Consider the following 26,958-nt stretch of genomic DNA (forward strand, 5'->3'; position numbering starts at 1 on the left):
AGTGGGAGGGAGATGGAGAGAATAAGCTGTGTAGAGGAACACGAGTCTCCTGGGACTGATGGAGAGAGAAAGTGAAAGTCAGCAGAAGACTGATAAAGGGAAATATATAGAGAGATGGAGCTATACAGGAAGAGACCGAGAGAGAAATAGAACAGAGGGTGTGTGTGTGTGTGTGTGTGTGTGTGTGTGTGTGTGTGTGTGTGTGTGTGTGTGTGTGTGTGTGAGGGAGGGAGACAGAGAGAGATAGAGGGAGAGAGTGAGTGAGAGTGAGAATGAGAGAGAGAAGGAGAGAGAGGAGAGAGAGTGGGAAACAGAGACAGAGAGTGATGGAGAGTGGGAGAGAGAGAGCGAGAGTGAGGGAGAGTGGGAGAGTGAGACAGAGAGCGAGAGAGCGGGAGTGGGAGAGTGGGAGAATGAGACAGAGAGAGTAAGACAACGATAGAGTGGGAAAGTGATACAGAGAGAGAGCGAGAGAGAGTGGGAGAGGGAGACAGAGAGCGAGAGAGAGTGGGAGAGGGAGACAGAGAGCGAGAGTGGGAGAGGGAGACAGAGAGCGACAGAGAGTGGGAGAGGGAGACAGAGAGAGAGCGAGAGTGGGAGAGTGAGACAGAGAGAGAGCGACAGAGAGTGGGAGAGGGAGACAGAGAGCAAGAGAGAGTGGGAGAGGGAGACAGAGAGCGAGAGTGGGAGAGGGAGACAGAGAGCGACAGAGAGTGGGAGAGGGAGACAGAGAGCGACAGAGAGTGGGAGAGGGAGACAGAGAGTGGGAGAGGGAGACAGAGAACGACAGAGAGTGGGAGAGGGAGACAGAGAGAGAGAGCAACAGAGAGTGGGAGAGGGAGACAGAGAGCGAGAGTGGGAGAGTGATACAGAGAGTGAGAGTGGGAGAGTGAGAGAGAGCGAGAGAGGGAGAGTGATACAGAGAGCGGGAGAGTGAGACAGAGAGAGAGCGACAGAGAGTGGGAGAGGGAGACAGAGAGTGGGAGAGTGAGACAGAGAGAGAGTGACAAAGAGTGGGAGAGAGAGCGAGAGTGGGAGAGTGTGCTTCCATCCCCGGAACAGAGTAGGATCACAGCCTTGTGTTCTGCATCTCAATGGACGCCCAGCCACCAATACTGATGAGCCACAGAGTGTGTGAATTCCCATATACAGCGTTATCTGTTCTGGGTAAACGGATAGAAATCCCAGTCCACACTGTCCCTAAACTTCACTTTGACCTGGGCATTCACATCCTTCACTATTCAGTATAGCATTGTTTCTAAATACATTCAAGAGCCAAGGGAGTCAGATTTAGATTTGGTCATGAGTGATTAGCTTGCAGTTTTCTCTGAAAGGAATGGAAGACGATGCTTAAAAACACAAGATGAAAATATGTCTTCAATTCATAATAATTCTCTGTTTTGTTTCACCTTTAACGTTCTACGTTTGAATCCCTCTCAACAGATGCTAACATTCCATTGAGGAAAATGCTTATACAAATCTGCCCCAGATACTGCGGTGGCAAGGGGTGTGATGTAACGCTAATGCCTTTACCTCTGACTGGGTTTAGGAATGTTTCGGGAAGTGCTGTTTATTGGTCACCAATGGAAAAAACACCCCCCCCCCCCCATGGACTCAATTGTACCATTTCCTCTTGTTCCTGCTATGGATGCTGGGTTAGTATTCATGACTTTGTTAGGAACAGATGCTTAGAGACCCTGAACGCCTGATGCTGTGATGAAACATTCATACCACTTCCTGTGGGATTTAAGCCCTTTACTCGGGGGGGTGTGTAGGTATCGTGGGCTATTACCCTGCGTTGTGTTACACCCTGTCACCAGTATTCCCCGTTCCCCTTGACAGAAAGACGATCCTGGTAAAGGTTGAGTGCAACATTCACTATTTATTGCACAGTTGGTCTTGTCCAGTCCAATGTTGTCCAGTCCTATAAAAGTCTGTTGTCCTCCTGCAACGCGGACTCAGTCACCCCTTAGAGGGAATGGCAACATTCACTGTGTGTGTTGATGCAACAGCTGGCGTACAGGGAATCTATGAGGACGATGCTTTGCATTTAGTTCAGACGGCTGAAAGTAAAAGTCAATGGTCTTCATTATGAAACCCTCGGGAGTTGAATTTACATTTGTAAACTGGTGTGTTTATCTCTAGTTTTTTATTTTTTCTTTAAATCAAACATTTTGTGCTGTTCCTAAACCAACAAGTGAACTCCCACCCTCAGATGACTTTAAGAATTCTTAAGTTGTAGTGCAAATTTGAAATCAAAGACAAAAACACAAACATAACCCATGAAAATGATAAGGCAACATTTATAAATATATCCCCAAAAAAGTATCTTTGTTAGGAAAAAGGTACAAAAGTTTTGTCCTGCACGAGTGAGAGCGACATGTTTTTCAGTTCCTCAGCTGACTTTACTGCCTTATAGCCCAGCTGATGTAGAACCTTGTGACACGTGGCCTGCGTGTACTCCACCATGTCGTAGGACAGTTTCAAGCGCCAGCTCTCGGCGTTGGCCGCTGAGTCCCTCACCGTACCGTACTTGTGTTTAGCCGACAGCTCGGTGCTGCCCCTAGTGTTGGTCTGTATCCACTCCTCCACGCTCTTGTCCATCGGCAGACCCAGGAAGTCATATATCTCCATGGTCTTCAGCAGAGGGTTCCTGGACAGATCCTCGTAACGCACCAGCATATACTTCCCTTTGAGCCAGTGGGGGTGGCTGAGTCCTGTGGACACAGAGCCGAGGAAGTCCTCACAAACCACCGTCAGCTGGCTGAGGTCCAGGTTGTACGGCCTCCGCCCTGTGGCCCTCCAGATCCTCCACAGACGGTAGGTGTCCCGGAAAGTCTCGATCCGCGACGACAGGATCCCGCGAGGGTCGCGCACCAACTGGATAACCTTGATGTTCAGCCGTGGATCCTCCACCAGCGCCCGCAGGTCCCCGATCTCCGGCACACGCACAACCTTGATCGCCACATGCCGCTTCTCGCGGCAGGCATCGGCCGCCAGGGTCATGTTGAGGGGGGCACACTTCTTGACGCAGTCACCCTCCTCTACATTGGCGTCGGTGGGTCCAAAGGCATCACACACGGGCAGCGAGCATAGCGCCCGGCTGGCCCCTCTGCGGAACAGCTTGTCCGTGGTGTGGTTGGCCGGCGCCGGCTTAATGTAACTCTCTAGGAAATAGAGGTCACAGCCGTAGAGGCTCCGCAGGAGATCGCGACTGGCACCCAGCATCACCCTGCGGTCGGCTGCGTTGCGGCTGTGAGATAGCCGAGGGATCAGAGTGGTCTGGACATGGTAGAGGGGCTCGAATAGGTAGAAGATGTCAGCATGCTGGTTGAGCAGCTGGCCCACGAAGGAGGAGCCGCTGCGCGTTGTAGCCAGCACCATGATGTGGGTCTTACGGGAGGCGTTGAAGCTGAAGTAGGGGTAGTCGTCGCAGCCGGCACGCCCCTCTATGGGGGACTCTGTCTCGGGGCCTCCCAGGAGGCCACAGTTCTGGGGGCTTGGCACGGGGCAAAGCTGGAAGGGCTTGGAGGTGAGAGTCCGGATGGCGGTGTACTGGATGGCGATGGAGGCCAAGGCCAGCAGGATCACTGCCTTCCAGGAACATTGCATGGCTGGGCCACTTCATTTAGACGGCGGCGGTCAGAGCCAAGTCATATACCTGAGGGGGAAGGAAATAATGGTTACACTAGAGAACAACGGCGGTCAGAGCCAAGTCATATACCTGAGGGGGAAGGAAATAATGGTTACACTAGAGAACAACGGCGGTCAGAGCCAAGTCATATACCTGAGGGGGAAGGAAATGATGGTTACACTAGAGAACAACGGCGGTCAGAGCCAAGTCATTTACCTGAGGGGGAAGGAAATAATGGTTACACTAGAGAACAACGGAGTAACCCTGCTATTGATGCATATCATTGTACTATAGCCTCTAATAAAGAACTGAACTTGCAACAGTTGTTGTGAAGTGTATACCAGTTATGTAATGATGCATGCATCAAGTGTTGAGAGCCTCAGTTTGATGTGTCAGTGTAGTGTGTTCTGTGTCAGTGTAGTGTATTCTGTGTCAGTGTAGTGTATTCTGTGTCAGTGTAGTAGTGTATTCTGTGTCAGTGCAGTGTATTCTGTGTCAGTGTAGTGTATTCTGTGTCAGTGTAGTGTATTCTGTGTCAGTGTAGTAGTGTATTCTGTGTCAGTGCAGTGTATTCTGTGTCAGTGCAGTGTGTTCTGTGTCAGTGTAGTGTATTCTGTGTCAGTGTAGTGTATTCTGTGTCAGTGCAGTGTATTCTGTGTCAGTGTAGTGTATTCTGTGTCAGTGTAGTGTATTCTGTGTCAGTGTAGTAGTGTATTCTGTGTCAGTGCAGTGTATTCTGTGTCAGTGCAGTGTGTTCTGTGTCAGTGTAGTGTATTCTGTGTCAGTGTAGTGTATTCTGTGTCAGTGTAGTGTATTCTGTGTCAGTGTAGTGTATTCTGTGTCAGTGTAGTGTGTTATGTGTCAGTGTAGTGTATTCTGTGTCAGTGTAGTGTATTCTGTGTCAGTGTAGTGTATTCTGTGTCAGTGTAGTGTATTCTGTGTCAGTGTAGTGTGTTATGTGTCAGCGTAGTGTGTTCTGTGTCAGCGCAGTGTGTTCTGTGTCAGTGTAGTGTATTCTGTGTCAGTGTAGTGTATTCTGTGTCAGTGTAGTGTATTCTGTGTCAGTGTAGTGTGTTGTAGTGTGTTCTGTGTCAGTGTAGTGTGTTCTGTGTCAGTGCAGTGTGTTCTGTGTCAGTGTAGTGTGTTCTGTGTCAGTGCAGTGTATTCTGTGTCAGTGTATTCTGTGCCTCTGCTTTCTATGTGACCTCCAGCGATGCGCCAGATGGCTTTCCCTCTGTTGTGGCTTGTTGCTTCTACTGAATAAGCTGATATCAAAAGTCTCTTATGTCCACTGAATGCTCAATCACTAATGTACTGTTAGTTCACCCTCCACTAATCTCTGCCCGAAAGGCAGGGGTTGAGAGAGAGAGAGAGAGAGAGAGAGAGAAAGAGAGAGAGACAGACAGATAGAAAGAGACAGAGAGAGAGGGAGAGAATCAAGTAGCCAGAAATATAAATCAAAATGAATTGTTTCTCTGACCAGCTAGCTTTTGTAATTGAAATAATATGTCTGTGTAGAGGTGAGTGCAGAATATCATTCACAAAGACATGTAAAACCATCCACAATAGCACAACGTTCTACGGTTTGAATTAATGTCATAAAAAGGGGGAATCCATAAAAAAATGAATTAACATGACAATTCAAAAGGCTTTGTGTGGCAGTGATACATTATGTAGGATAAATGCCTTTGTATTTCTGTACAAAAAAATGTGATCGCTCTGAATGGTAGTCAGTCACTACAATCAGCATTCATCATCATCAGCTCAGGCTCCTCTTTCGGGGCGCTCAGTTCCGCTCTGATTCCACCTCAAACGAATTCACATTGTTACACCGGGAACTAAAACCCAAACGCTGAAAAATATAGACTTTTAAAATGTAACGACTTTATTCCAAACTATAGGCCTAAATTAACCTTGAAATATTAAAATATCATAATGCTCCCTCTATCCGATATCACTACAGAACAATAGGAAATGTAGGACATTAGATGTCAGCGAAATAAGTGCAATGAATGGTAGGCCTAAGCATCTATTTGTTAATTTATTATTTCTGTAGATAGTGGTACCTATAGCCCAGGTTATTCCTCTGACAGACACTTGAGCAGTGGCCCAATATCATAAGAAATCAGCACACGATAAGAGAGCATAGACTATTACAATTGTAACAACGCATTAAACAACGCTTTGCCACTATGTGGTTGGAATAATTGCGCCACCTGTAGAAAAGTGATGTTTTAAACAGCATGCGACTGGCAAGTAATGTCTACCGACAGAGCTAACGGTTTGTGTCCGTCTGTGCGCGCGGGGACGCAGGGGTAAGCTTCTCTGATGCATATACGCTAAATATAAACATGTCATGCACCACAACCAACTAACCAAACATAATGGAAGGCATGGATTGAGTATTTGTAAAACAATAACTTTATCCACACATTGGTACATGTTTTAAATGAACCTACCCTGCTGCAATTAGATCGCACAATATAATGGAAACACATTGAGCACGTCTGTTTCCACAGGATAGCCTAGTTACCTTATTGACGGCTGTGTTTACGGACTGCCGTCAATCGCAAAGAAAAGTAGCAGCCGTGCGATTTTTCCAATCACAGACAACGCGTCTGGTTTCCACTAAAGCAGTTTCCCCGGTACGCTCCTCGGCTTTGTCCCCGCTTCTGCCATCGGGATAGCGGAGAAATAAGAGGAATATTCTTGCGCAATAGATCCATGAGTATTCACACTTAAGAAACCATTTACAAAACCGAATAGTGTCGGGAAACACCCTACATGGAAAAAATAACTGATTCAAATGAAAGATGTGGAACACCAGGAGCTTCGTGCACTGCATCCGTCGCGCAGTCAGGTTTCTTTCAACTGATGCGAGGAGGCTGTGTGCGTGTGAGGTAGGCTACACATGGACTGAATGTCTGGACCACCCCCAAACGCTCCTCTCTCTGGCTCTCACGCTCACACTCACTCACTCACTCAAATTCGAACGCAGACTTAGTCAGGTTTTTAACCCGTCAAGAACACGTGTCAGAATGTACGCAATGGCCACAATTATCCTGTTATTGGCCCCCACTGGGGAAACTAGAGGAGATATTTGCTTTTCAAATAAGATATTAAGATGTTAAGTATATAGTATGTATAAACTGGAAGTCTTGGACTAAGCGTTGTTGTTCACTAGTTTACTCAATTAGGGGAGGGGTGGCAGGGTTAGAAAGTAATATAAAGGAACATATATTTAAAACAAATATGTGAATATATATGTATATATACATACATACATATACAGTAGAGGTCAAAAGTCTGGACACACCTACTCATTCCAGGGTATTTCTTTATTTGGACTTTTTTCTACATTGTAGAATAATAGTGAAGACATGTAAACTATGAAATAACACATGGAATCATGTAGTCACCAAAAAAAGTGTTAAACAAATCAAAATACATTTTAATTTTTAGATTCTTGAAATAGCCAACCTTTGCCTTGATGACAGCTGTCACGCCCTGACCATAGAGAGCCCTTGTTTCTCTATGGTGTAGTAGGTCAGGGCGTGACTAGGGGGTGTTCTAGTTTAAATGTTCTATGTTGGTGTTTTGTATGGTTCCAAATTAGAGGCAGCTGGTAATCGTTGCCTCTAATTGGGGATCATATTTCAGTAGCCATTTTTCCCACCTGTGTTTGTGGGATATTGTTTTGTGTTTGTGCATGTGCACCACTTCTTCACGTTGTTATTGGTTTATTGTTTTTGTTTAAAGTTTCACCGAAATAAAGATGTGGAACTTCAATCAACGCTGCGCCTTGGTTCGCTCATTGCGACCATTGTGACAACAGCTTTGCACACTCTTGGCTTTCTCTCAACCAGCTTCATGAGGTAGTCAACTGGAATGCATTTCAATAACAGATGTGTCTTGCTAAAAGTTGATTTGTGGAATTCCTTTCCTTCTTAATGTGTTTGAACCAATCAATTGTGTTGTGACAAGGTATGGGTGATATACAGAAGATAGCCCTATTTGGTAAAAGACCAAATAGTCCATATTGTGGCAAGTCCATATTGTGGCAAGAACAGCTCAAATAAGCAAAGAGAAACGACAGTCCATCATTACTTTAAGACATGAAGGTCAGTCAATGCAGAAAATTTCAAGAACTTTGAAAGTTTCTTCAAGTTCAGTCGCAAAAACCATCAAGCGCTATGATGAAACTGGCTCTCATGAGGACCGCCACAGGAAAGGAAGACCCAGAGTTAACTGGCTCTCATGAGGACCGCCACAGGAAAGGAAGACCCAGAGTTAACTCTGCTGCAAAGGATAAGTTCATGAGAGTTACCAGCCTCAGAAATTCTAACCCAAATAAATGTTTCACAGAGTTCAAATAACAGACCCATCTCAACATCAACTGTTCAGACAAGACTGCATGAATCCTTCATGGTTGAATGGTTGAATTGCTGCAAAGAAACAACTACTAAAGGACACCAATATTAAGACGAGACTTGCTTGGGCCAAGAAACACGAGCAATGGACATTAGAAAAAATGTAAATAATAGATATTTAGATGTTAAATCGTATTTTAATATTTAGTTTTTAATTGTATATGGTACTTCTGATGCATGGATTCCCACAGTGACTTCACATATTAGCATTATGTTTAGGGTGAAATTTTATTTATGCAATCCAAAAACATGTTTAACTGTTTCGGTTTGTGACTGGCACTCAATTAACATGTAAATGCTTCCTAAATATGGAGGCAAATGGTTTTGTAGAATCGTTGACTTACACCTACAATGTCCCCTGCAACTCTCACACCTTACAGAGGGCTAAAATACATCTGATAGGTTACATCTGCCCCAATAGCCTGGGTGTCAGTCTGTTTCTGCTCTCTTGCCAACTCCGTGAAATTGTCAAACCAAACAGTCAAAAGCACAAACACATCTGTGTCCAGGCTACTGCCTCAAAGCCTGATTTTAGCAGGTCATTTCAGATCACCAGGAATCTGACCTTTGAGATGTAATTTAAATTCAAGTCACTGAAAAATAGGTAGTCCTAAAGCTGTTCATATTGGGGGATACGGGTTTGGATTTTGAGCTGTAGCAGGAATGTTACCGTTTCTCCTCAAACCGGGCCGGCGTCAGCACTATACCGCCTAGAGCTCTGCATCTCCGAGAGGGAGACTCTCTAGGGGATTAACAACCCAGATATTGATAGGAGAGTGGGTGGGCTCATAATAAACATGAAACGAGCCAGTGTTACCTCGGAGATCAGTTCAGGATACACAGCACAGGGATGTTAAATATAAAATAACCCAAATTATTTTCACTCTGCAATATCATATGGCTAACATTCACACCCACCCACACTGCATATTAACTACACACACACACACACACACACACACACACACACACACACACACACACACACACACACAGTCAACTTACCTGGTAAAATAAGGGTTCATTAATTAAATCATAGATGTATCAGGAATCAAGGTAAGACCCAAGTGCAGACTGTGTGAAGTAACAGTGTTTATTGTAACAACAGGGCGGTCAGGTCAGGCAGAGGTTCAGAAATTGAGCAAAGGTACAGGATGGCAGGCGGGTACAGGGTCAGGACAGGCAAAGTTCAAAAACCACGAGGACGAGAAAAAGAGAGACTGGGGTAAACCAGGAGCTGAGACAAAACGCTGGTAGGTTTGAACAAACAAGATGAACTGGCAACAGACAAACAGACAACACAGATATAAATACACAGGGGATAACGGGGAAGATGGGTGACACCTGGAGGGAGGTGGAGACAAGCACAAAGACAGGTGAAACAGATCAGGGCGTGACAAGATGGGGGTCATTCAACAATCATGTGAACCACTATTGTTGAACACAGAGTGAATCCATACCACTTATTATGTGATTTGACAAGCACATTTTCACTCCTGGGTTTATTTCTGCTTGCCATAACAAAGGGCTTGAATACTGAATGGCTGAATACATTTCAGCTTAGAATTTTTGTATTAATTCCGACAACTTTCAACAAACAATATTCCACTTTGACATTATGGGGTATTGTGTGTAGATCAGTGACTCAGAAGCCACCATTTGACATTCAACATTAATGTTGAAAAAGAAGGAGTATATACTTTCTGAAGGCACTGTATGTTTTGTAATATTTGTGGTGGTTAAGCGCGGAGGGTTAGTAATCCCAGGAAGTGTGGAACGCCTATGTCTAGTGGCCACATTGACAATTATTATAAATCTTGTAAGCAGCGTTATGCCAAGGTGGCAAATGGTTATTTATGCATGTTTTTCCTGCCTATTATCTTGCGTTGAGATTCCTACTTGTCTCATGTTGGGTTTTGGTCCGTGTTGTGTAGCCTTTCTGATGTTTTATGGAAGACTGCCCAGTGAAAAGGAACAACCAACACTCTTGTCAAACATTGGATTCTTCAACTCTGCCGTCATGGTGACATTCCTGATAGTCTATTCAAAATTGTTTGTCAAGGCCGTCGCTGTCCTCCATATATCACTGTCTGTCTGTCCGTCCATCTAGCTGTTTTCTGACTGGGCAAGCCATACTCATACCAAAACAAATCTTTATCGTCCTCGTATGAGGCCATCACCTCTTAAATGTTCTCACAAAAACCATTATCCAAATAAAACCGTTTGTCATTGAAAGAAAAATAGATTTTCTGAACCAAAGCAACCCTGTTCGTGTTGGCTGAAATATCTGATACTTCACATGCCAGAATGGGCAGATGGAGCGAGATAAAGAGAGAGAGAATGGCAGCTAAAGAAATGTGATAACGACTGAAAATGTTTTTGAGAGGTATCCTGAGAAGAATCCTGAGAGGTATCCTGAGAGGAATCCTGAGAGGTATCCTGAGAGGTATCCTGAGAGGAATCCTGAGAGGTATCCTGAGAGGTATCCTGAGAGGTATCCTGAGAGGTATCCTGAGAAGAATCCTGAGAGGTATCCTGAGAGGAATCCTGAGAGGTATCCTGAGAGGTATCCTGAGAGGAATCCTGAGAGGTATCCTGAGAGGTATCCTGAGAGGTATCCTGAGAGGTATCCTGAGAGGTATCCTGAGAGGAATCCTGAGAGGTATCCTGAGAGGTATCCAGAGAGGTATCCTGAGAGGTATCCAGAGAGGTATCCTGAGAGGAATCCTGAGAGGAATCCTGAGAGGTATCCTGAGAGGTATCCTGAGAGGTATCCTGAGAGGTATCCTGAGAGGAATCCTGAGAGGTATCCTGAGAGGAATCCTGAGAGGTATCCTGAGAGGTATCCTGAGAGGAATCCTGAGAGGTATCCTGAGAGGTATCCTGAGAGGTATCCTGAGAGGTATCCTGAGAAGAATCCTGAGAGGTATCCTGAGAGGAATCCTGAGAGGTATCCTGAGAGGTATCCTGAGAGGAATCCTGAGAGGTATCCTGAGAAGAATCCTGAGAGGTATCCTGAGAGGAATCCTGAGAGGTATCCTGAGAGGTATCCTGAGAGGAATCCTGAGAGGTATCCTGAGAGGAATCCTGAGAGGTATCCTGAGAGGTATCCTGAGAGGTATCCTGAGAGGTATCCTGAGAGGTATCCTGAGAGGAATCCTGAGAGGTATCCTGAGAGGTATCCAGAGAGGTATCCTGAGAGGTATCCAGAGAGGTATCCTGAGAGGAATCCTGAGAGGAATCCTGAGAGGTATCCTGAGAGGTATCCTGAGAGGTATCCTGAGAGGTATCCTGAGAGGAATCCTGAGAGGTATCCTGAGAGGTATCCAGAGAGGTATCCTGAGAGGAATCCTGTCAGCTGTATTTTCTTCTGGCGATGAACACATCAAAGGCTGGAGAGTTTGACTACGAAATGAAACGCACAATGTGAAAAGCATGGGGGAGAGTACACAGATTAAATCCTCCTTTATCAAACAGAGAATGTGAAAAACATGGGGGGAATATTCTGAAAATATATCCTCTTTTTTATCGAATTTGGGGTATTATTAGTCAATTACTGTTTGGAATGCATTTGTTGAAAATTCAATAAACAGAGATTTGAAAAGAAGAGGTACTAATCATTATACTATGATTAGCGATATCTGTATGATACTTGATTTTCTTCTCAATATTGAATATTGCCTTGAATGTTTTTAAGTCACTAGTACTAGTCCACTCTTTTGTTTTTAGCTTTATTCACAACAACATTGTTACAACTGGCAGTCATCTGCACACTAACCCGTTGGGTGAGATGTATCACTGTGGCTTCAACTTCTCAACATTACCAGACAAGGTTACATATCGCTATGTTCACTGTTGTAGTAATGACCTTTGCATAAACTGTACAACCTGCTGGCCATGATCCCCGCCTGGGCTAACAACAAATCAATCCCCCCCATTAAACCATATAGGTTTCATGGCATTTCGCTCCATGTCTACGTTCACAATGTTGTGTGGATATACTTCGGTTGATGCTTCCTGTGGTAGATGTGCTATTGTTGTAACCTTGGAGATGAAAGGCTCTTGGATGTGTTTACTGTGGGGCTTTTGGGAGGCCATTGTTGTTGTGGACAGCCAGTCCTGATTCTCTAGCCCGTCTCCAGAGCCCCATGTCAATAAGCCCAGCTTGTGAAGCCATGTCAGGGGAGACGTCGCGTTATAGGAAGGCCAGCATCTGCTGCAGCGCGATAGCCTCGTTATCGGCCAACGTTATTCTGCTTGAACATGTTTTAAAAGGACGGGGCGCCGACAGGATGAAACGACACGCTAACTGATTGTTGTTGTTTTCTTCCTTCTTCTCTTTCCCCCCATGCTGTTATAAGCACTTGGCGACAGTTTAGCGAGTCGTTTTACGTCTGGAAGTTTCATTCACAGCTTGAACAAGGCACACAAGGATTTGGAGGGATTTGCTTTAGTCTTGTTTGTGAAAGGAAGGGGGAAAACAGAGAGTCAGGGAAGGATCACCTGAAACCTGAGTGAGGGGAAAACAGAGAACGAGGGAGAGAAGGATTACCTGAAATCTGTGTGATGAAATACAGATGAAACACAGTATTTAATAACTTTTTACCCCAGCACAAGGGAAGACTAATGGGTCAATTTAAACAAACTGCATTTAAAAACCTCTTAAATGTAACTACATCTAATGTAATCTATGTAATTCCTGAAGTAATTATTTGTCATGAGGGCCATAAACAATAACTAGTAATGCTGCATACTCAAAGAAAGGTTGAAATCTCACATTTATTGGTATGAATTGCTGAGGTGTAGTCACTTCTGAGGACACAAGATGTGCAGGGGTACGAGGTCATTGAGGGAGGTACAGCACCAGTCAAAGGTGTAGACACACCTTCTCATTCAAGGATTTTTCTTCATTTTCACTATTTTCTACATTGTAGAATAATAGTGAAGACATCCAAACTATGAAATAACACATATGGAATCATGTAGTAACCAAAAAAAAAATCAAAATCAAAAAACAAATCCAAATAAATGCTTCACAGAGTTCAGGTAACAGACACATCTCAACATCAACTGTTCAGAGGAGACTGTGTGAATCAGGCCTTCATGGTCAAATTCCTGCAAATAAACCACTACTAAAGGACACCAATTAGAAGAGACTTGCTTGGTCCAAGAAACACGAGCAATGGACATTAGACCGGTGGAAATCAGATAGGTAAAACAGTAGCAGCAGCGTATGTGATGAGTCTAAAGAGTTAGTACAAAAAGGGTCAACGCAGATAGTTAATTAGTTAACCAATAGTTACACAGACTAACTATTTAGCAGTCTGATGGCTTGGGGGTAAAAGCTGTTTAGGATCCTGTTGGTTCGAGACTTGGTGATTTGGTGCCGCTTGCCGTGCAGTAGCAGAGAACAGTCTATGATTTGGGTTGGCTGTAGTCTGACTATTTTTAGGGCTCTCCCTTATATAGTACAACATTTACTTATACATTGTTTGTGAAGCATCTATCTATGCATTATCATTGGTTAATAAGAGCTTATAAGATGTTCTTTGAATAATTAACAAAATAGCATACACTGAACAGGGATTGGCTCACGTCTGTAAACAACAATGTTTGGTTTGCACCATGGGCATCCGCAGTTCCTTCAGTCTCTGCTTCCTCTATGCTGAATGTGTACTTGACCTGGAACATCTCATATCCTCACACTGACAGTGTACTTGACCTGGAACATCTCTCATATCCACACACTGACAGTGTACCTGACCTGGAACATCTCATATCCACACACTGACAGTGTACTTGACCTGGAACATCTCTCATATCCACACACTGACAGTGTACCTGACCTGGAACATCTCATATCCACACACTGACAGTGTACTTGACCTGGAACATCTCATATCCACACACTGACAGTGTACTTGACCTGGAACATCTCATATCCACACACTGACAGTGTACTTGACCTGGAACATCTCATATCCACACACTGACAGTGTACTTGACCTGGAACATCTCTCATATCCACACACTGACAGTGTACTTGACCTGGAACATCTCATATCCACACACTGACAGTGTACCTGACCTGGAACATCTCTCATATCCTCACACTGACAGTGTACTTGACCTGGAACATCTCATATCCACACACTGACAGTGTACTTGACCTGGAACATCTCATATCCACACACTGACAGTGTACTTGACCTGGAACATCTCATATCCACACACTGACAGTGTACTTGACCTGGAACATCTCATATCCACACACTGACAGTGTACCTGACCTGGAACATCTCATATCCACACACTGACAGTGTACTTGACCTGGAACATCTCTCATATCCACACACTGACAGTGTACTTGACCTGGAACATCTCTCATATTCACACACTGACAGTGTACTTGACCTGGAACATCTCTCATATCCTCACACTGACAGTGTACTTGACCTGGAACATCGCTCATATCCACACACTGACAGTGTACTTGACCTGGAACATCTCTCATATTCACACACTGACAGTGTACTTGACCTGGAACATCTCTCATATCAACACACTGACAGTGTACTTGACCTGGAACATCTCTCATATCCACACACTGACAGTGTACTTGACCTGGAACATCTCTCATATTCACACACTGACAGTGTACTTGACCTGGAACATCTCTCATATCCACACACTGACAGTGTACTTGACCTGGAACATCTCATATCCACACACTGACAGTGTACTTGACCTGGAACATCTCTCATATCCACACACTGACAGTGTACTTGACCTGGAACATCTCTCATATTCACACACTGACAGTGTACTTGACCTGGAACATCTCTCATATCCACACACTGACAGTGTACCTGACCTGGAACATCTCTTATATCCTCACACTGACAGTGTACTTGACCTGGAACATCTCTCATATCCTCACACTGACAGGCTTCCCCCGGTAATACTGTAAGCCCCTTAGACTGCTTCAGATTCCAACCAGGCCTTTGCCCTTGGGATCTTCTTTGTACACTAAACCCACAGAGCTTTGTATGTCACCCTGCTGCACAGTCGTCGCTGTCAAAGGTCTCTCAAATCAAATACACTGCATATCCTCCTCTACACATGCATATGACTGGGTTGGATTCTGTGGCTTGATGAACGACTTTGTAATCTTTACAAAAAATAACAATATGGGAGTCTACTCCCACCGGTGAAAATATTTCAAATTGTGTGTGTGCGCGCGTGCGTGTGTGTGTGTGTGTGTGTGTGTGTGTGTATGTGTGTGTGTGTGTGTGTGTGTGTGTGTGTGTGTGTGTGTGTATGTGTGTGTGTGTGTGTGTGTGTGTGTGTGTGTGTGTGTGTGTGTGTGTGTGTATGTGTGTGTGTGTGTGTGTGTGTATGTGCGTGCGTGCGTGCGTGTGTGTGTGTGTGTGTGTGTATGTGTGTGTGTGTGTGTGTGTGTGTGAGCCCATTCCAACTGAACCACTACAAATGCTGTTGATGAATGCTATCGCTGATAGAAACATGGCTTGGCCACCTTAAGAGAATTATTGGATTCCTGTTTCTGTTGTCCTGCACAGCTGTAATTTCCACTCAAGTATAGGTGAGCACCATTGTGAGGCAGAAGGCAATGACCAGAGGAAACTATCCAGGTCGATAGAGGAAGAGGTGAGGGGGGGGGCTCTTGTCAGGTGACAGAGGGATATTGGTTGGGGGCTGAAACCTTTTTGTTGAGTGGAGCCAGACCATGGTGAATAGACAACCTAGACATCACTGGACTGAATCACAAATAAGGACTCTAACTGCTTTTCAAGTGTTAAGGTTAAGGTTCATGTTAATGTTAAGGTTAATGTTAAGGTTAATGTTAAGGCAAGGTTAATGTTAAGGTTAATGTTAAGGTTAAGGTTAAGGTTAAGGTTAATGTTAAGGTTAATGTTAAGGCAAGGTTAATGTTAAGGTTAAGGTTAAGGTTAATGTTAAGGTTAAGGTTAAGGTTAAGGTTAAGGTTAAGGTTAAGGCAAGGTCAAGTTAAAACAAGATATGTAGATTTACATTTGAATGAATATGCCGTTGGGTTTCTTTTCATTTTAACTATGTAAATATTATTTGATTGAATCCATGATTGCCGACCTGCTTGCGGAGAAAGATGAATGTTCAACCTCATCCTGGTCTCCATTAAATATGGCCTTCTGCTCTGTGCCGTGACCAGTGGTGATTTCAGCATGTACATCTTGGTGGGGGAAAACAAAACAATGTAGGATGCATGTCAGCAAAGCCACTACACAACACAACACAATGTAGGATGCATGTCAGCAAAGCCACTACACAACACAACACAATGTAGGATGCATGTCAGCAAAGCCACTACACAACACAACACAATGTAGGATGCGTGTCAGCAAAGCCACTACACAACACAACACAATGTAGGATGCATGTCAGCAAAGCCACTACACAACACAAAACAACACAATGTAGGATGCATGTCAGCAAAGCCACTACACAACACAACACAACACAATGTAGGATGCATGTCAGCAAAGCCACTACACAACACAATGTAGGATGCATGTCAGCAAAGCCACTACACAACACAATGTAGGATGCATGTCAGCAAAGCCACTACACAACACAACACAAAACAATGTAGGATGCATGTCAGCAAAGCCACTACACAACACAACACAATGTAGGATGCATGTCAGCAAAGCCACTACACAACACAACACAAAACAATGTAGGATGCATGTCAGCAAAGCCACTACCCAACACAAAACAATACATGAACTGCACTATAACAGTGACAAATAGCGCTCACAAACTGTTAGGGCCTATAAAAAGTTGTCCCAAAAGCAAGCGTCCTAACAGCAGTCCCAACACCTTTCCACTGCTACACCTGGCTATCAGCGGAGCCTTGTCTGGCAGCGAAACAGTTCATTCAGTCTCATTTACTGCCTTTAAAAAAAACCTAGCTTATATGGCTGAATTGCTTAAACAAATGTGGTTCTACCAACAATTGAGATGTACAAACTATGGCAAAAGGGGGACGACAAGCAGATAAGAGGCAATCCGTAATTTCGATTAAGACATTAATGAGCAAGCTAGGATGGTTGTAGTAAATGTAACTCTTTATTTAGCAATTCTGAAATGTACACGACAACATTCAGAACATGTGCCACTCTTACAGTGTTCTCCCTGTACACCAAGTCAGAACCGTAGGATAAATAAAAGGGGCACATAAGCAGACAATGAAAGCTCTTACAATATTCTATGATTACATTTCCATAAAACAGGTTATAGGCTACATGTGCACCACCAAGTCAGAATTGTAGGCGAAATTAAGAGGGGAAAATAGACCAAATGATTAGGTGGTGAGGCACATGGGCTACTAACAGCTTACTACACAACATACACTTAGTATTACTTTCTTAGCTACAGTTTACACATCTCCCTGGCATATTACATCATTATTGCAGCAGCATACAAGACATTTCTGGACTTACCTTGTAGTGCTCTGCTCACTTGAACAGGAAGGTGGCACAGCGGTCCTTTGTGTGCAAATTTAGTTATCAAACTTTCTCATCAAAGTCTGGCATTTTCTGGATTTGTGGTCATTTCAAGACAACTGGGATCTCTGAAAAAAGGTTGACTCATGATGACGTCTTTGATCTTCAGGTTCCAGCTCTACAAAGAGGCCCGAGTTCCGGATTTACAATTCCGAGTTGGATGACCGTTGAACAAAAATTTTTCCCAGTCAGAGCAAATATTTTCCTGAGTTTCCAGTTGTCTTGAAAGCCCCATAAATCCAGAGAATGCCACTGAAGATTTCACAGTTCCTAGTTCACAGTTGTTTGGAGCGAGGCACAAATCATGCTTCATTGACAGCATGGCCAATGTTTAATGTTTATAATTCTAAACTTGGAAAAGAGACCCTTAATCCCAGATTTGGGACCACACAGCCACTCAACTGAATAGCAGGCTAGTGATTGCTTTGCAATGAATGCAGCAAACCACTCATTGTTGAATTTGCGATGTCCAACTTGTCGTGTAATGTCCAATGGCCGATGAGCACCAATGTGGTTTATTTATATTATTCTTGTCATTATTTATCGTCATATGACAAGGGTTAAAAAGGATTTGCCAGTAGATTGTCAACTTGATTCATGATAATGACTGCTAGCTAAGATTTTGAAAGTATGATGTTGACATGATCAGTCCAATCAATGCTACTGTAGATATAACATGATTTGACGTCATTTTATCTGTGGCCAATGACCTCGAGCCTTCTTGGATGGGCACTTCTAATGTAACTCTATGGCAGCACCCAAGGGGCTTGAATTTTCGAGCTCTACCCTTAGACTTGGCGGTGACGTAGTGTCCCCATGAGTGACAGAACACTGAGCCAATCACGGGCGCAACTAGAGAACATTACCAACACCTACGCTCTGTATTTTCCACTGGCTGCCCCACCACCACAGAAAGCACTGAGCTAGGCTGAAACCCCATGCATTTTGGAGCTGCTTTACTCAAGAAAGCAATAAATAGACCATGTTTGTATGAGGCTTATTATTTTCTTTACATTGTTTGCAAACTGATATGTGACACGTATTAATGCTAAAATATAACATGCAAAACAGGCAAGCCTCCCCCAAAAAATGTTTTTAATAAAAATGAATAATGGGTCCCCACTGATCATGACTAGCTTCTATTAGCTGGTGTCTCTTCTGTTTTATAATGCTGCTCAACATGTGCTAGCAAGGAAGCCACCCAGACATAATCTATAGTTACAGAGGTCACTATTGGGTGAAGAACTCCAATATTTTTCTGTGTTAGTCGCTTTGCAAGATACTAGTTCTCAGTCCTTCTCTGTCTGCTCCAGAGGTGGTCATCTCATAGCCTATCCTCCGCTAGGCTAACACCAAGCAACAGTCACAGGGCATTAGCCATAGCCGAGAGGAGCCTATCTCTAGCCCTTAACTTTAGCCTGACGCTAAGGTGTTGTGACACCGCCACAGCCAACCACTGTGATTCTGTGGTGCTTCTTCTTCTTCTTCTTCTTCTTCTGTTTTTGTTTAGTATGAAGTCTTTTTGTCATCACATGACATGGAATTATCAAGGTTCTTGAGGTTTGATACAAATTTGTAGATAATATTCACTTTCATTCTTACCAAGTGACCTGCAAAGGAAAATGTTATGATTCATTCCCAAAGCTTCCATTTGCTCTTACAGTATGTATGCACGTTCAAATGAAGTCATGTGAAGTAATGTGTATAGTGTGTATGTTATTGTGTGTTTGTGTTGCTTCACAGTCCCCGCTGTTCCTTAATTGCATCAGTTACCTGATGTGGAATAGACTTCCATTATAGACTGGAATAGACATCCATTATAGACTGGAATAGACTGGCCTTATGTTCTACTGTGCACCTCCTACAGTCTGTTCTGGACTTGGGGATTGTGAAGAGACCTCTGGTGGCATATCTTGTGGGGTATGCATGGGTGTCTGAGCTGTGTGCTAGTAGTTTAGACAGACAGCTCGGCACATTAGTTCAAAGAGAGAGCTCGCTGCTTTTAACATGTCAATACCTTCACAAATACAAGTAGTGATGAAGTCAATCTCTCCTCCACTTTGAGCCAGGAGAGATTGACATGCATATTATTAAAGTTAGCTCTCTGGGTTACACAAAACTAGGGCCTGTAGGATGGGCTTCTCCCCATCTTAGCTACTGTTGTATCAATATGTTTTGACCATGACAGTTAGTCAGTCAGCCAGCCAACTAGACAGTCAGCCAGTTAGTCAGTCAGTCAGTCAGCTCAGTTTCCACATGATTCATTACAAGATGATACACTGCTCAAAAAAATAAAGGGAACACTTAAACAACACAATGTAACTCCAAGTCAATCACACTTCTGTGAAATCAAACTGTCCACTTAGGAAGCAACACTGATTGACAATAAATGTCACATGCTGTTGTGTAATGGAATAGACAAAAGGTGGAAATTATAGGCAATTAGCAAGACACCCCCAATAAAGGAGTGTTTCTGCAGGTGGGGACCACAGACCACTTCTCAGTTCCTATGCTTCCTGGTTGATGTTTGGGTCACTTTTGAATGCTGGCGGTGCTTTCACTCTAGTGGTAGCATGAGACGGAGTCTACAACCCACACAAGTGGCTCAGGTAGTGCAGCTCATCCAGGATGGAACATCAATGCGAGCTGTGGCAAGAAGGTTTGCTGTGTCTGTCAGCGTAGCGTCCAGAGCATGGAGGCGCTACCAGGAGACAGGTCAGTACATCAGGAGACGTGGAGGAGGCCGTAGGAGGGCAACAACCCAGCAGCAGGACCGCTACCTCCGCCTTTGTGCAAGGAGGAGCAGGAGGAGCACTGCCAGAGCCCTGCAAAATGACCTCCAGCAGGCCACAAATGTGCATGTGTCTGCTCAAACGGTCAGAAACAGACTTCATGAGGGTGGTATGAGGGCCCAACGTCCACAGGTGGGGGTTGTGCTTACTACAGCCCAACACCGTGCAGGACGTTTTTCATTTGCCAGAGAACACCAAGATTGGCAAATTCGCCACTGGCGCCCTGTGCTCTTCACAGATGAAAGCAGGTTCACACTGAGTACATGTGACAGACGTGACAGTCTGGAGACGCCGTGGAGAACGTTCTGCTGCCTGCAACATCCTCCAGCATGACCGGTTTGGCGGTGGGTCAGTCATGGTGTGGGGTGGCATTTCTTTGGGGGGGCCGCACAGCCCTCCATGTGCTCGCCAGAGGTAGCCTGACTGCCATTAGGTACCGAGATGAGATCCTCAGACCCCTTGTGAGACCATATGCTGGTGCGGTTGGCCCTGGGTTCCTCCTAATTCAAGACAATGCTAGACCTCACGTGGCTGGAGTGTGTCAGCAGTTCCTGCAAGAGGAAGGCATTGATGCTATGGACTGGCCCGCCCGTTCCCCAGACCTGAATCCAATTGAGCACATCTGGGACATCATGTCTCGCTCTTTCCACCAACCACAGACTGTCCAGGAGTTGGCGGATGCTTTAGTCCAGGTCTTGGAGGAGATCCCTCAGGAGACCATCTGCCACCTCATCAGGGGCATGCCCAGGCGTTGCAGGGAGGTCATACAGGCACGTGGAGGCCTCACACACCACTGAGCCTCATTTTGACTTGTTTAAGGACATTACATCAAAGTTGGATCAGCCTGTAGTGTGGTTTTCCACTTTAATTTTGAGTGGGACTCCAAATCCAGGCCTCCATGGGTTGATAAATTTGATTTCCATTGATCATTTTTGTGTGATTTTTTTGTCAGCACATTCAACTATGTAAAGAAAAAAAGTATTTTTTAAGAATATTTCATTCATTCAGATCTAGGATGTGTTTTTTTAGTGCTCCCTTTATTTTTTTGAGCAGTGTAGTTGTTGACCTACCTACTGTCCGCCTTAATCCCATTATATCAATCTGAAGGACAGGCATCTGAAATGATACCAGTTAGATGTACTTCAGATCATAATTAGCTGGATCTACTTAACAGATGGGATACGATATCAACTCTGACAAAAAGGTCTGACAAACTCTGATTTCGCAATGAACTATTATTTTAAATTCACTCTGATACTTTGGCCAGTCCTAAATTCCACGTATTGTTGGAATATACATTCCCTAATGCAGAGCACTGTTGCCAACCAACCTCCCAACCATCATAATGGAAAGAGTGATGTCCATCCAGACGAGAGCACTTCTTAATTGGATCTGATCCTAGTTCAGTTCGCTTGTTCAATACCAGGATAGTCAGTGGGTTAATTTGTGTACATGGCAAATATCCATCCATCATTCAATCAACACTTACTCCTGTCCATCTGCCTCACTCAACGAGATCCCATCTTTCTTCAATTCCCTGATAACAACAACGTGCTCTTTAACAGTGTCAGAGTGAACTCACGAATGCATCCCCATCTGGCTTTTCCTCATCAGACCTGAGAACAGTGTTCGTATGCTCACAGAGTTGACAGGTCCTCCCTTCCTGTAAAGGATCACAGTCCCCCATCACATGACACACAAGTCCCCTCCCTCCATAGTCTACATAACAGGACAATGCAGTCCCCTCCCGCCATAGTCCCCATCACATGACAAGGCAGTCCCCATCACATGACAAGGCAGTCCCCTCCCGCCATAGTCCCCATCACATGACAAGGCAGTCCCCTCCATCCATAGTCCCCATCACATGACAAGGCAGTCCCCTCCCTCCATAGTCCCCATCACATGACAAGGCAGTCCCCTCCCGCCATAGTCCCCATCACATGACAAGGCAGTCCCCTCCATCCATAGTCCCCATCACATGACAAGGCAGTCTCATCCCTCCATAGTCCCCATCACATGAGAAGGCAGTCCCCATCACATGGCAAGGCAGTCCCCATCACATAACAAGGCATTCCCCCCCCTTTCTCTTTCCCGCTACCCCACCTTACTGAAGCATCCAGCAGGGTTATAGCCCTCCCTGCCAAATCAAGCCTCCTGGTCCTGAGTAAGACAATCTCCTGCACCACTCCCCCCTTAAATTCCCACTAGCAGCCCCTCAGGCTTGGCGACCTGCCCCCCTAATCTCCCCACGTCTCCTTCCTTCTCCTACTCCCATGTGCCAACATCAGATTTCGGACCATGTGTCAGATCAGCCGAGTCTGCGACTTTTATCAGCATGTTCTCCAAAAACTGGGCAACGAACAAATGGGCCCTTTCAATCAGTGTGTTTACCTTAAGTATGGACTGACTAGCTGGTTGACTGACTATCTGGCTGACTAGCTGGCTGACTGACTGGCTGACTGGCTGACTGGCTGACTAACTGACTGGCTGACTGATTGGCTGACTGGCTGACTAACTGACTGACTGGCTGACTAACTGACTGGCTGACTGGCTGGCTGACTAACTGACTGACTGGCTGGCTGGCTGACTGGCTGACTGACTGACTGGCTGACTAGCTGGCTGACTGACTAGCTGGTTGACTGACTAGGTGACTGGCTGGCTGACTAGCTGGCTGACTGACTGACTGACTAGCTGGCTGACTGTCTAGTTGGCTGGCTGACTGACTAGCTGGCTGACTGGCTGGCTTTCTAGCTGGCTGACTATCTGACTGACTGATGGGTTGTCAGCAGACAGAACATGGAAGCTGAGCTCACAGTAATAAACTCAGACACACAGCACACTCTGCACCATGCAGTGTAAACCAGTGGAAAGAGGGTGATGCTTACAAAATTTGTGTGACACACCAGGGTTCAAGCCCAGGTCTCCTGTGTGCCGTAAACCTGTGTTAGCCTGTTGAGATTAAAACAAGGCATTAGCTATATGAGACAAACAGAGACTTCTGCCTTATCTGAGATAGAGGACATCCCCCATTCACCACAGACATAGAGGACATCCCCCATTCACCACAGACATAGAGGACATCCCCCATTCACCACAGAGATAGAGGACATTTTCCCCATTCACCACAGACACAGAGGACATTTTCCCCATTCACCACAGACAGAGGACATTTTCCCCATTCACCACAGACATAGAGGACATCCCCCATTCACCACAGACAAAGAGGACATTTTCCCCATTCACCACAGAGATAGAGGACATTTCCCCCATTCACCACAGACATAGAGGACATTTTCCCCATTCACCACAGACAGAGGACATTTTCCCCATTCACCACAGACATAGAGGACATCCCCCATTCACCACAGAGATAGAAGACATCCCCCCCATTCACCACAGAGATAGAGGACATCCCCCATTCACCACAGAGATAGAGGACATCCCCCCCATTCAACACAGAGATAGAGGACATCCCCCATTCACCACAGACATAGAGGACATCCCCCATTCACCACAGACATAGAGGACATCCCCCCCATTCACCACAGAGATAGAGGACATCCCCCCCATTCACCACAGAGATATAGGACATTTTCCCCATTCACAACAGAGATATAGGACATTTTCCCCTTTCACCACAGATATAGAGGACATCCCCCCCATTCACCACAGAGATAGAAGACATTTTCCCCATTCACCACAGAGATAGAAGACATTTTCCCCATTCACCACAGAGATAGAAGACGTCCCCCATTCACCACAGAGATAGAGGACATCCCCCATTCACCACAGAGAGAGAGCATGAGATATAATCATGGATATCATGAAGATGGGCTGGAAACGAGAGGGCACGTTTTCACTGATCTGTGTAATGCAGTGTTAGGAAAACAGGTTTCTTAAAAGCCTCATCTGCCTTCTAACCCTAGTTACTACCAATTAGGAACATTCCATGTGTGTGTGTGTGTTAATAGGGCTAAGCTTCAGTGAACCATAGACAGATACTGCCAAGCGTCAGGATAACCTTTACAAACTATTAGCACAATGCAATTATTATCCTTCACCCACAATAATCCATACACTATGCTACAGATGTGCATTCAAACCTGTGGGATGCCCCCCCCCCCAAACTAAAAAATAAATAAATATGAACTTCTACTCCAAAAGTCTGTCATATCTGCAGTTCACAGAAGCTGTGAATATGAATGAAGCAAATCCCTCAATTTGTGGCTAAGACCAATTAGCATTTTAAACCCAGTGCTAGCTATAGGCACAACAACAGCTTTCAATGTGTTTCATTTCTCACATGTTGGCTTTAATCCAGCGTGTTAGGTTAAATCTCCTGTTTGTTTATGCCTAAGGGCACAGTGCATTTGAATGGAAATGGCCCCATGTCAAACTTATTTTTAATTGAGCTTTTATTTAACTAGGCAAGTCAGTTAACAACAAATTCTTATTTACAATGACGACCTACCCCGGCCAAACCCAAACGACGCTGGGCCAATTGTGCGCCGCCCTATGGGACTCCCAATCACAGCCGGATGTGATAGAGCCTAGATTCGAACCAGGGACTGCAGTGACACCTATTGCACTGAGATGCAGTACCTTAGACCACTGCACCACTCGGGAACCACTTTATGGCAGAGGCCTGCTTTGTCTGAGTAGTCTCTGGGCTGGGTCATATAGAATAAATATCACTGAGTTCAGACGCAGAGTTAAACACACTGCATACACACTACCGATACACACTGATGATGCTTTTAGCAGAGTTACACACACTGCATACACACTACCGATACACACAGATGCTTTTAGCAGAGTGTGTATGTGTGTGTATGTTGAGATGTGGGTGTATGTTGAGATGTGGGTGTATGTTGAGATGTGGGTGTATGTTGAGATGTGGGTATGTTTAGATGTGGGTATGTTGAGATGTGGGTATGTTGAGATGTGGGTATGTTTAGATGTGTGTATGTTGAGATGTGGGTATGTTGAGATGTGGGTATGTTGAGATGTGGGTATGTTGAGATGTGGGTATGTTTAGATGTGGGTATGTTGAGATGTGGGTATGTTGAGATGTGGGTATGTTGAGATGTGGGTATGTTGAGATGTGCGTATGTTGAGATGTGGGTATGTTGAGATGTGGGTATGTTGAGATGTGCGTATGTTGAGATGTGCGTATGTTGAGATGTGGGTATGTTGAGATGTGCGTATGTTTAGATGTGGGTATGTTTAGATGTGGGTGGGGACTAGAACCTTTAAGAAACGTTCTAAGCAGAGGTACGTTCGACCAAGTAAGTGACGTTTATTAAATACTATCCTGTTGTCGTGTGTTGCCGTGACACATTTTATCCCTGTCACACACTCTTTCTTGGAAGCATGGCGCCGGTGAAATCGGGAAGAGTTTAGGGAGTGTTAACTTTCATGAGAATCACAAGTTTGTCGCTTTCAGCTCCTTACCCTGACGTCTGCTTTTAGAACCCTCCTCTGATGCTGAGGAGTCTCAGGACAGAACAAACACATAAAGGACCTGGTGGTCTTTCTACAAACACATAAAGGACCTGGTGGTCTTTCTACAAACACATAAAGGACCTGGTGGTCTTTCTACAAACACATAAAGGACCTGGTGGTCTTTCTACAAACACATAAAGGACCTGGTGGTCTTTCTACAAACACATAAAGGACCTGGTGGTCTTTCTACAAACACATAAAGGACCTGGTGGTCTTTCTACAAACACATAAAGGACCTGGTGGTCTTTCTACAAACACATAAAGGACCTGGAGGTCTTTCCACAAACACATGACATAAAGGACCTGGAGGTCTTTCCACAAACACATAAAGGACCTGGAGGTCTTTCCACAAACTGTATTTTCTCCAGTGCTGTTGTTGATGTATTTCTGAACCATTTTGACCCTGAATTGAAGGAACATAACAGTCTACTGATGATGAGTTGGTCCTCTGGTGTCCAGAGGATACATAACAGTCTACTGATGATGAGTTGGTCCTCTGGTGTCCAGAGGATACATAACAGTCTACTGATGATGAGTTGGTCCTCTGGTGTCCAGAGGATACATAACAGTCTACTGATGATGAGTTGGTCCTCTGGTGTCCAGAGGATACATAACAGTCTACTGATGATGAGTTGGTCCTCTGGTGTCCAGAGGATACATAACAGTCTACTGATGATGAGTTGGTCCTCTGGTGTCCAGAGGATACATAACAGTCTACTGATGATGAGTTGGTCCTCTGGCGTCCAGAGGATACATAACAGTCTACTGATGATGAGTTGGTCCTCTGGCGTCCAGAGGATACATAACAGTCTACTGATGATGAGTTGGTCCTCTGGTGTTCAGAGGATACATAACAGTCTACTGATGATGAGTTGGTCCTCTGGTGTCCAGAGGATACATAACAGTCTACTGATGATGAGTTGGTCCTCTGGTGTCCAGAGGATACATAACAGTCTACTGATGATGAGTTGGTCCTCTGGTGTCCAGAGGATACATAACAGTCTACTGATGATGAGTTGGTCCTCTGGTGT

General features: G+C 44.7%; 1 protein-coding gene across 2 annotated transcripts; it reads right to left on the reverse strand.

Moving 5' to 3' along the window:
* Positions 1-1,636: 1,636 nt before the first annotated feature.
* Positions 1,637-6,547, reverse strand: LOC118964962 (carbohydrate sulfotransferase 1-like). Of its 2 annotated transcripts, none has more exons than XM_036981438.1 (2): positions 6,094-6,547; positions 1,637-3,661 (listed from the first exon to the last, which is right to left on the reverse strand). In XM_036981438.1, the coding sequence occupies exon 2, from the start codon at positions 3,610-3,612 to the stop codon at positions 2,335-2,337; it is 1,278 nt and encodes a 425-aa protein (XP_036837333.1). In that variant the 5' UTR covers positions 3,613-3,661; positions 6,094-6,547; the 3' UTR covers positions 1,637-2,334. The 2 variants fall into 2 exon arrangements, with proteins under 2 accessions (XP_036837333.1, XP_036837332.1); XM_036981437.1 differs by having other exon boundaries at positions 6,168-6,545.
* Positions 6,548-26,958: the final 20,411 nt, after the last annotated feature.

This window comes from Oncorhynchus mykiss, chromosome 6 (assembly GCF_013265735.2).
Source record: "Oncorhynchus mykiss isolate Arlee chromosome 6, USDA_OmykA_1.1, whole genome shotgun sequence".
Classification (NCBI taxonomy): Eukaryota; Metazoa; Chordata; class Actinopteri; order Salmoniformes; family Salmonidae; genus Oncorhynchus; species Oncorhynchus mykiss.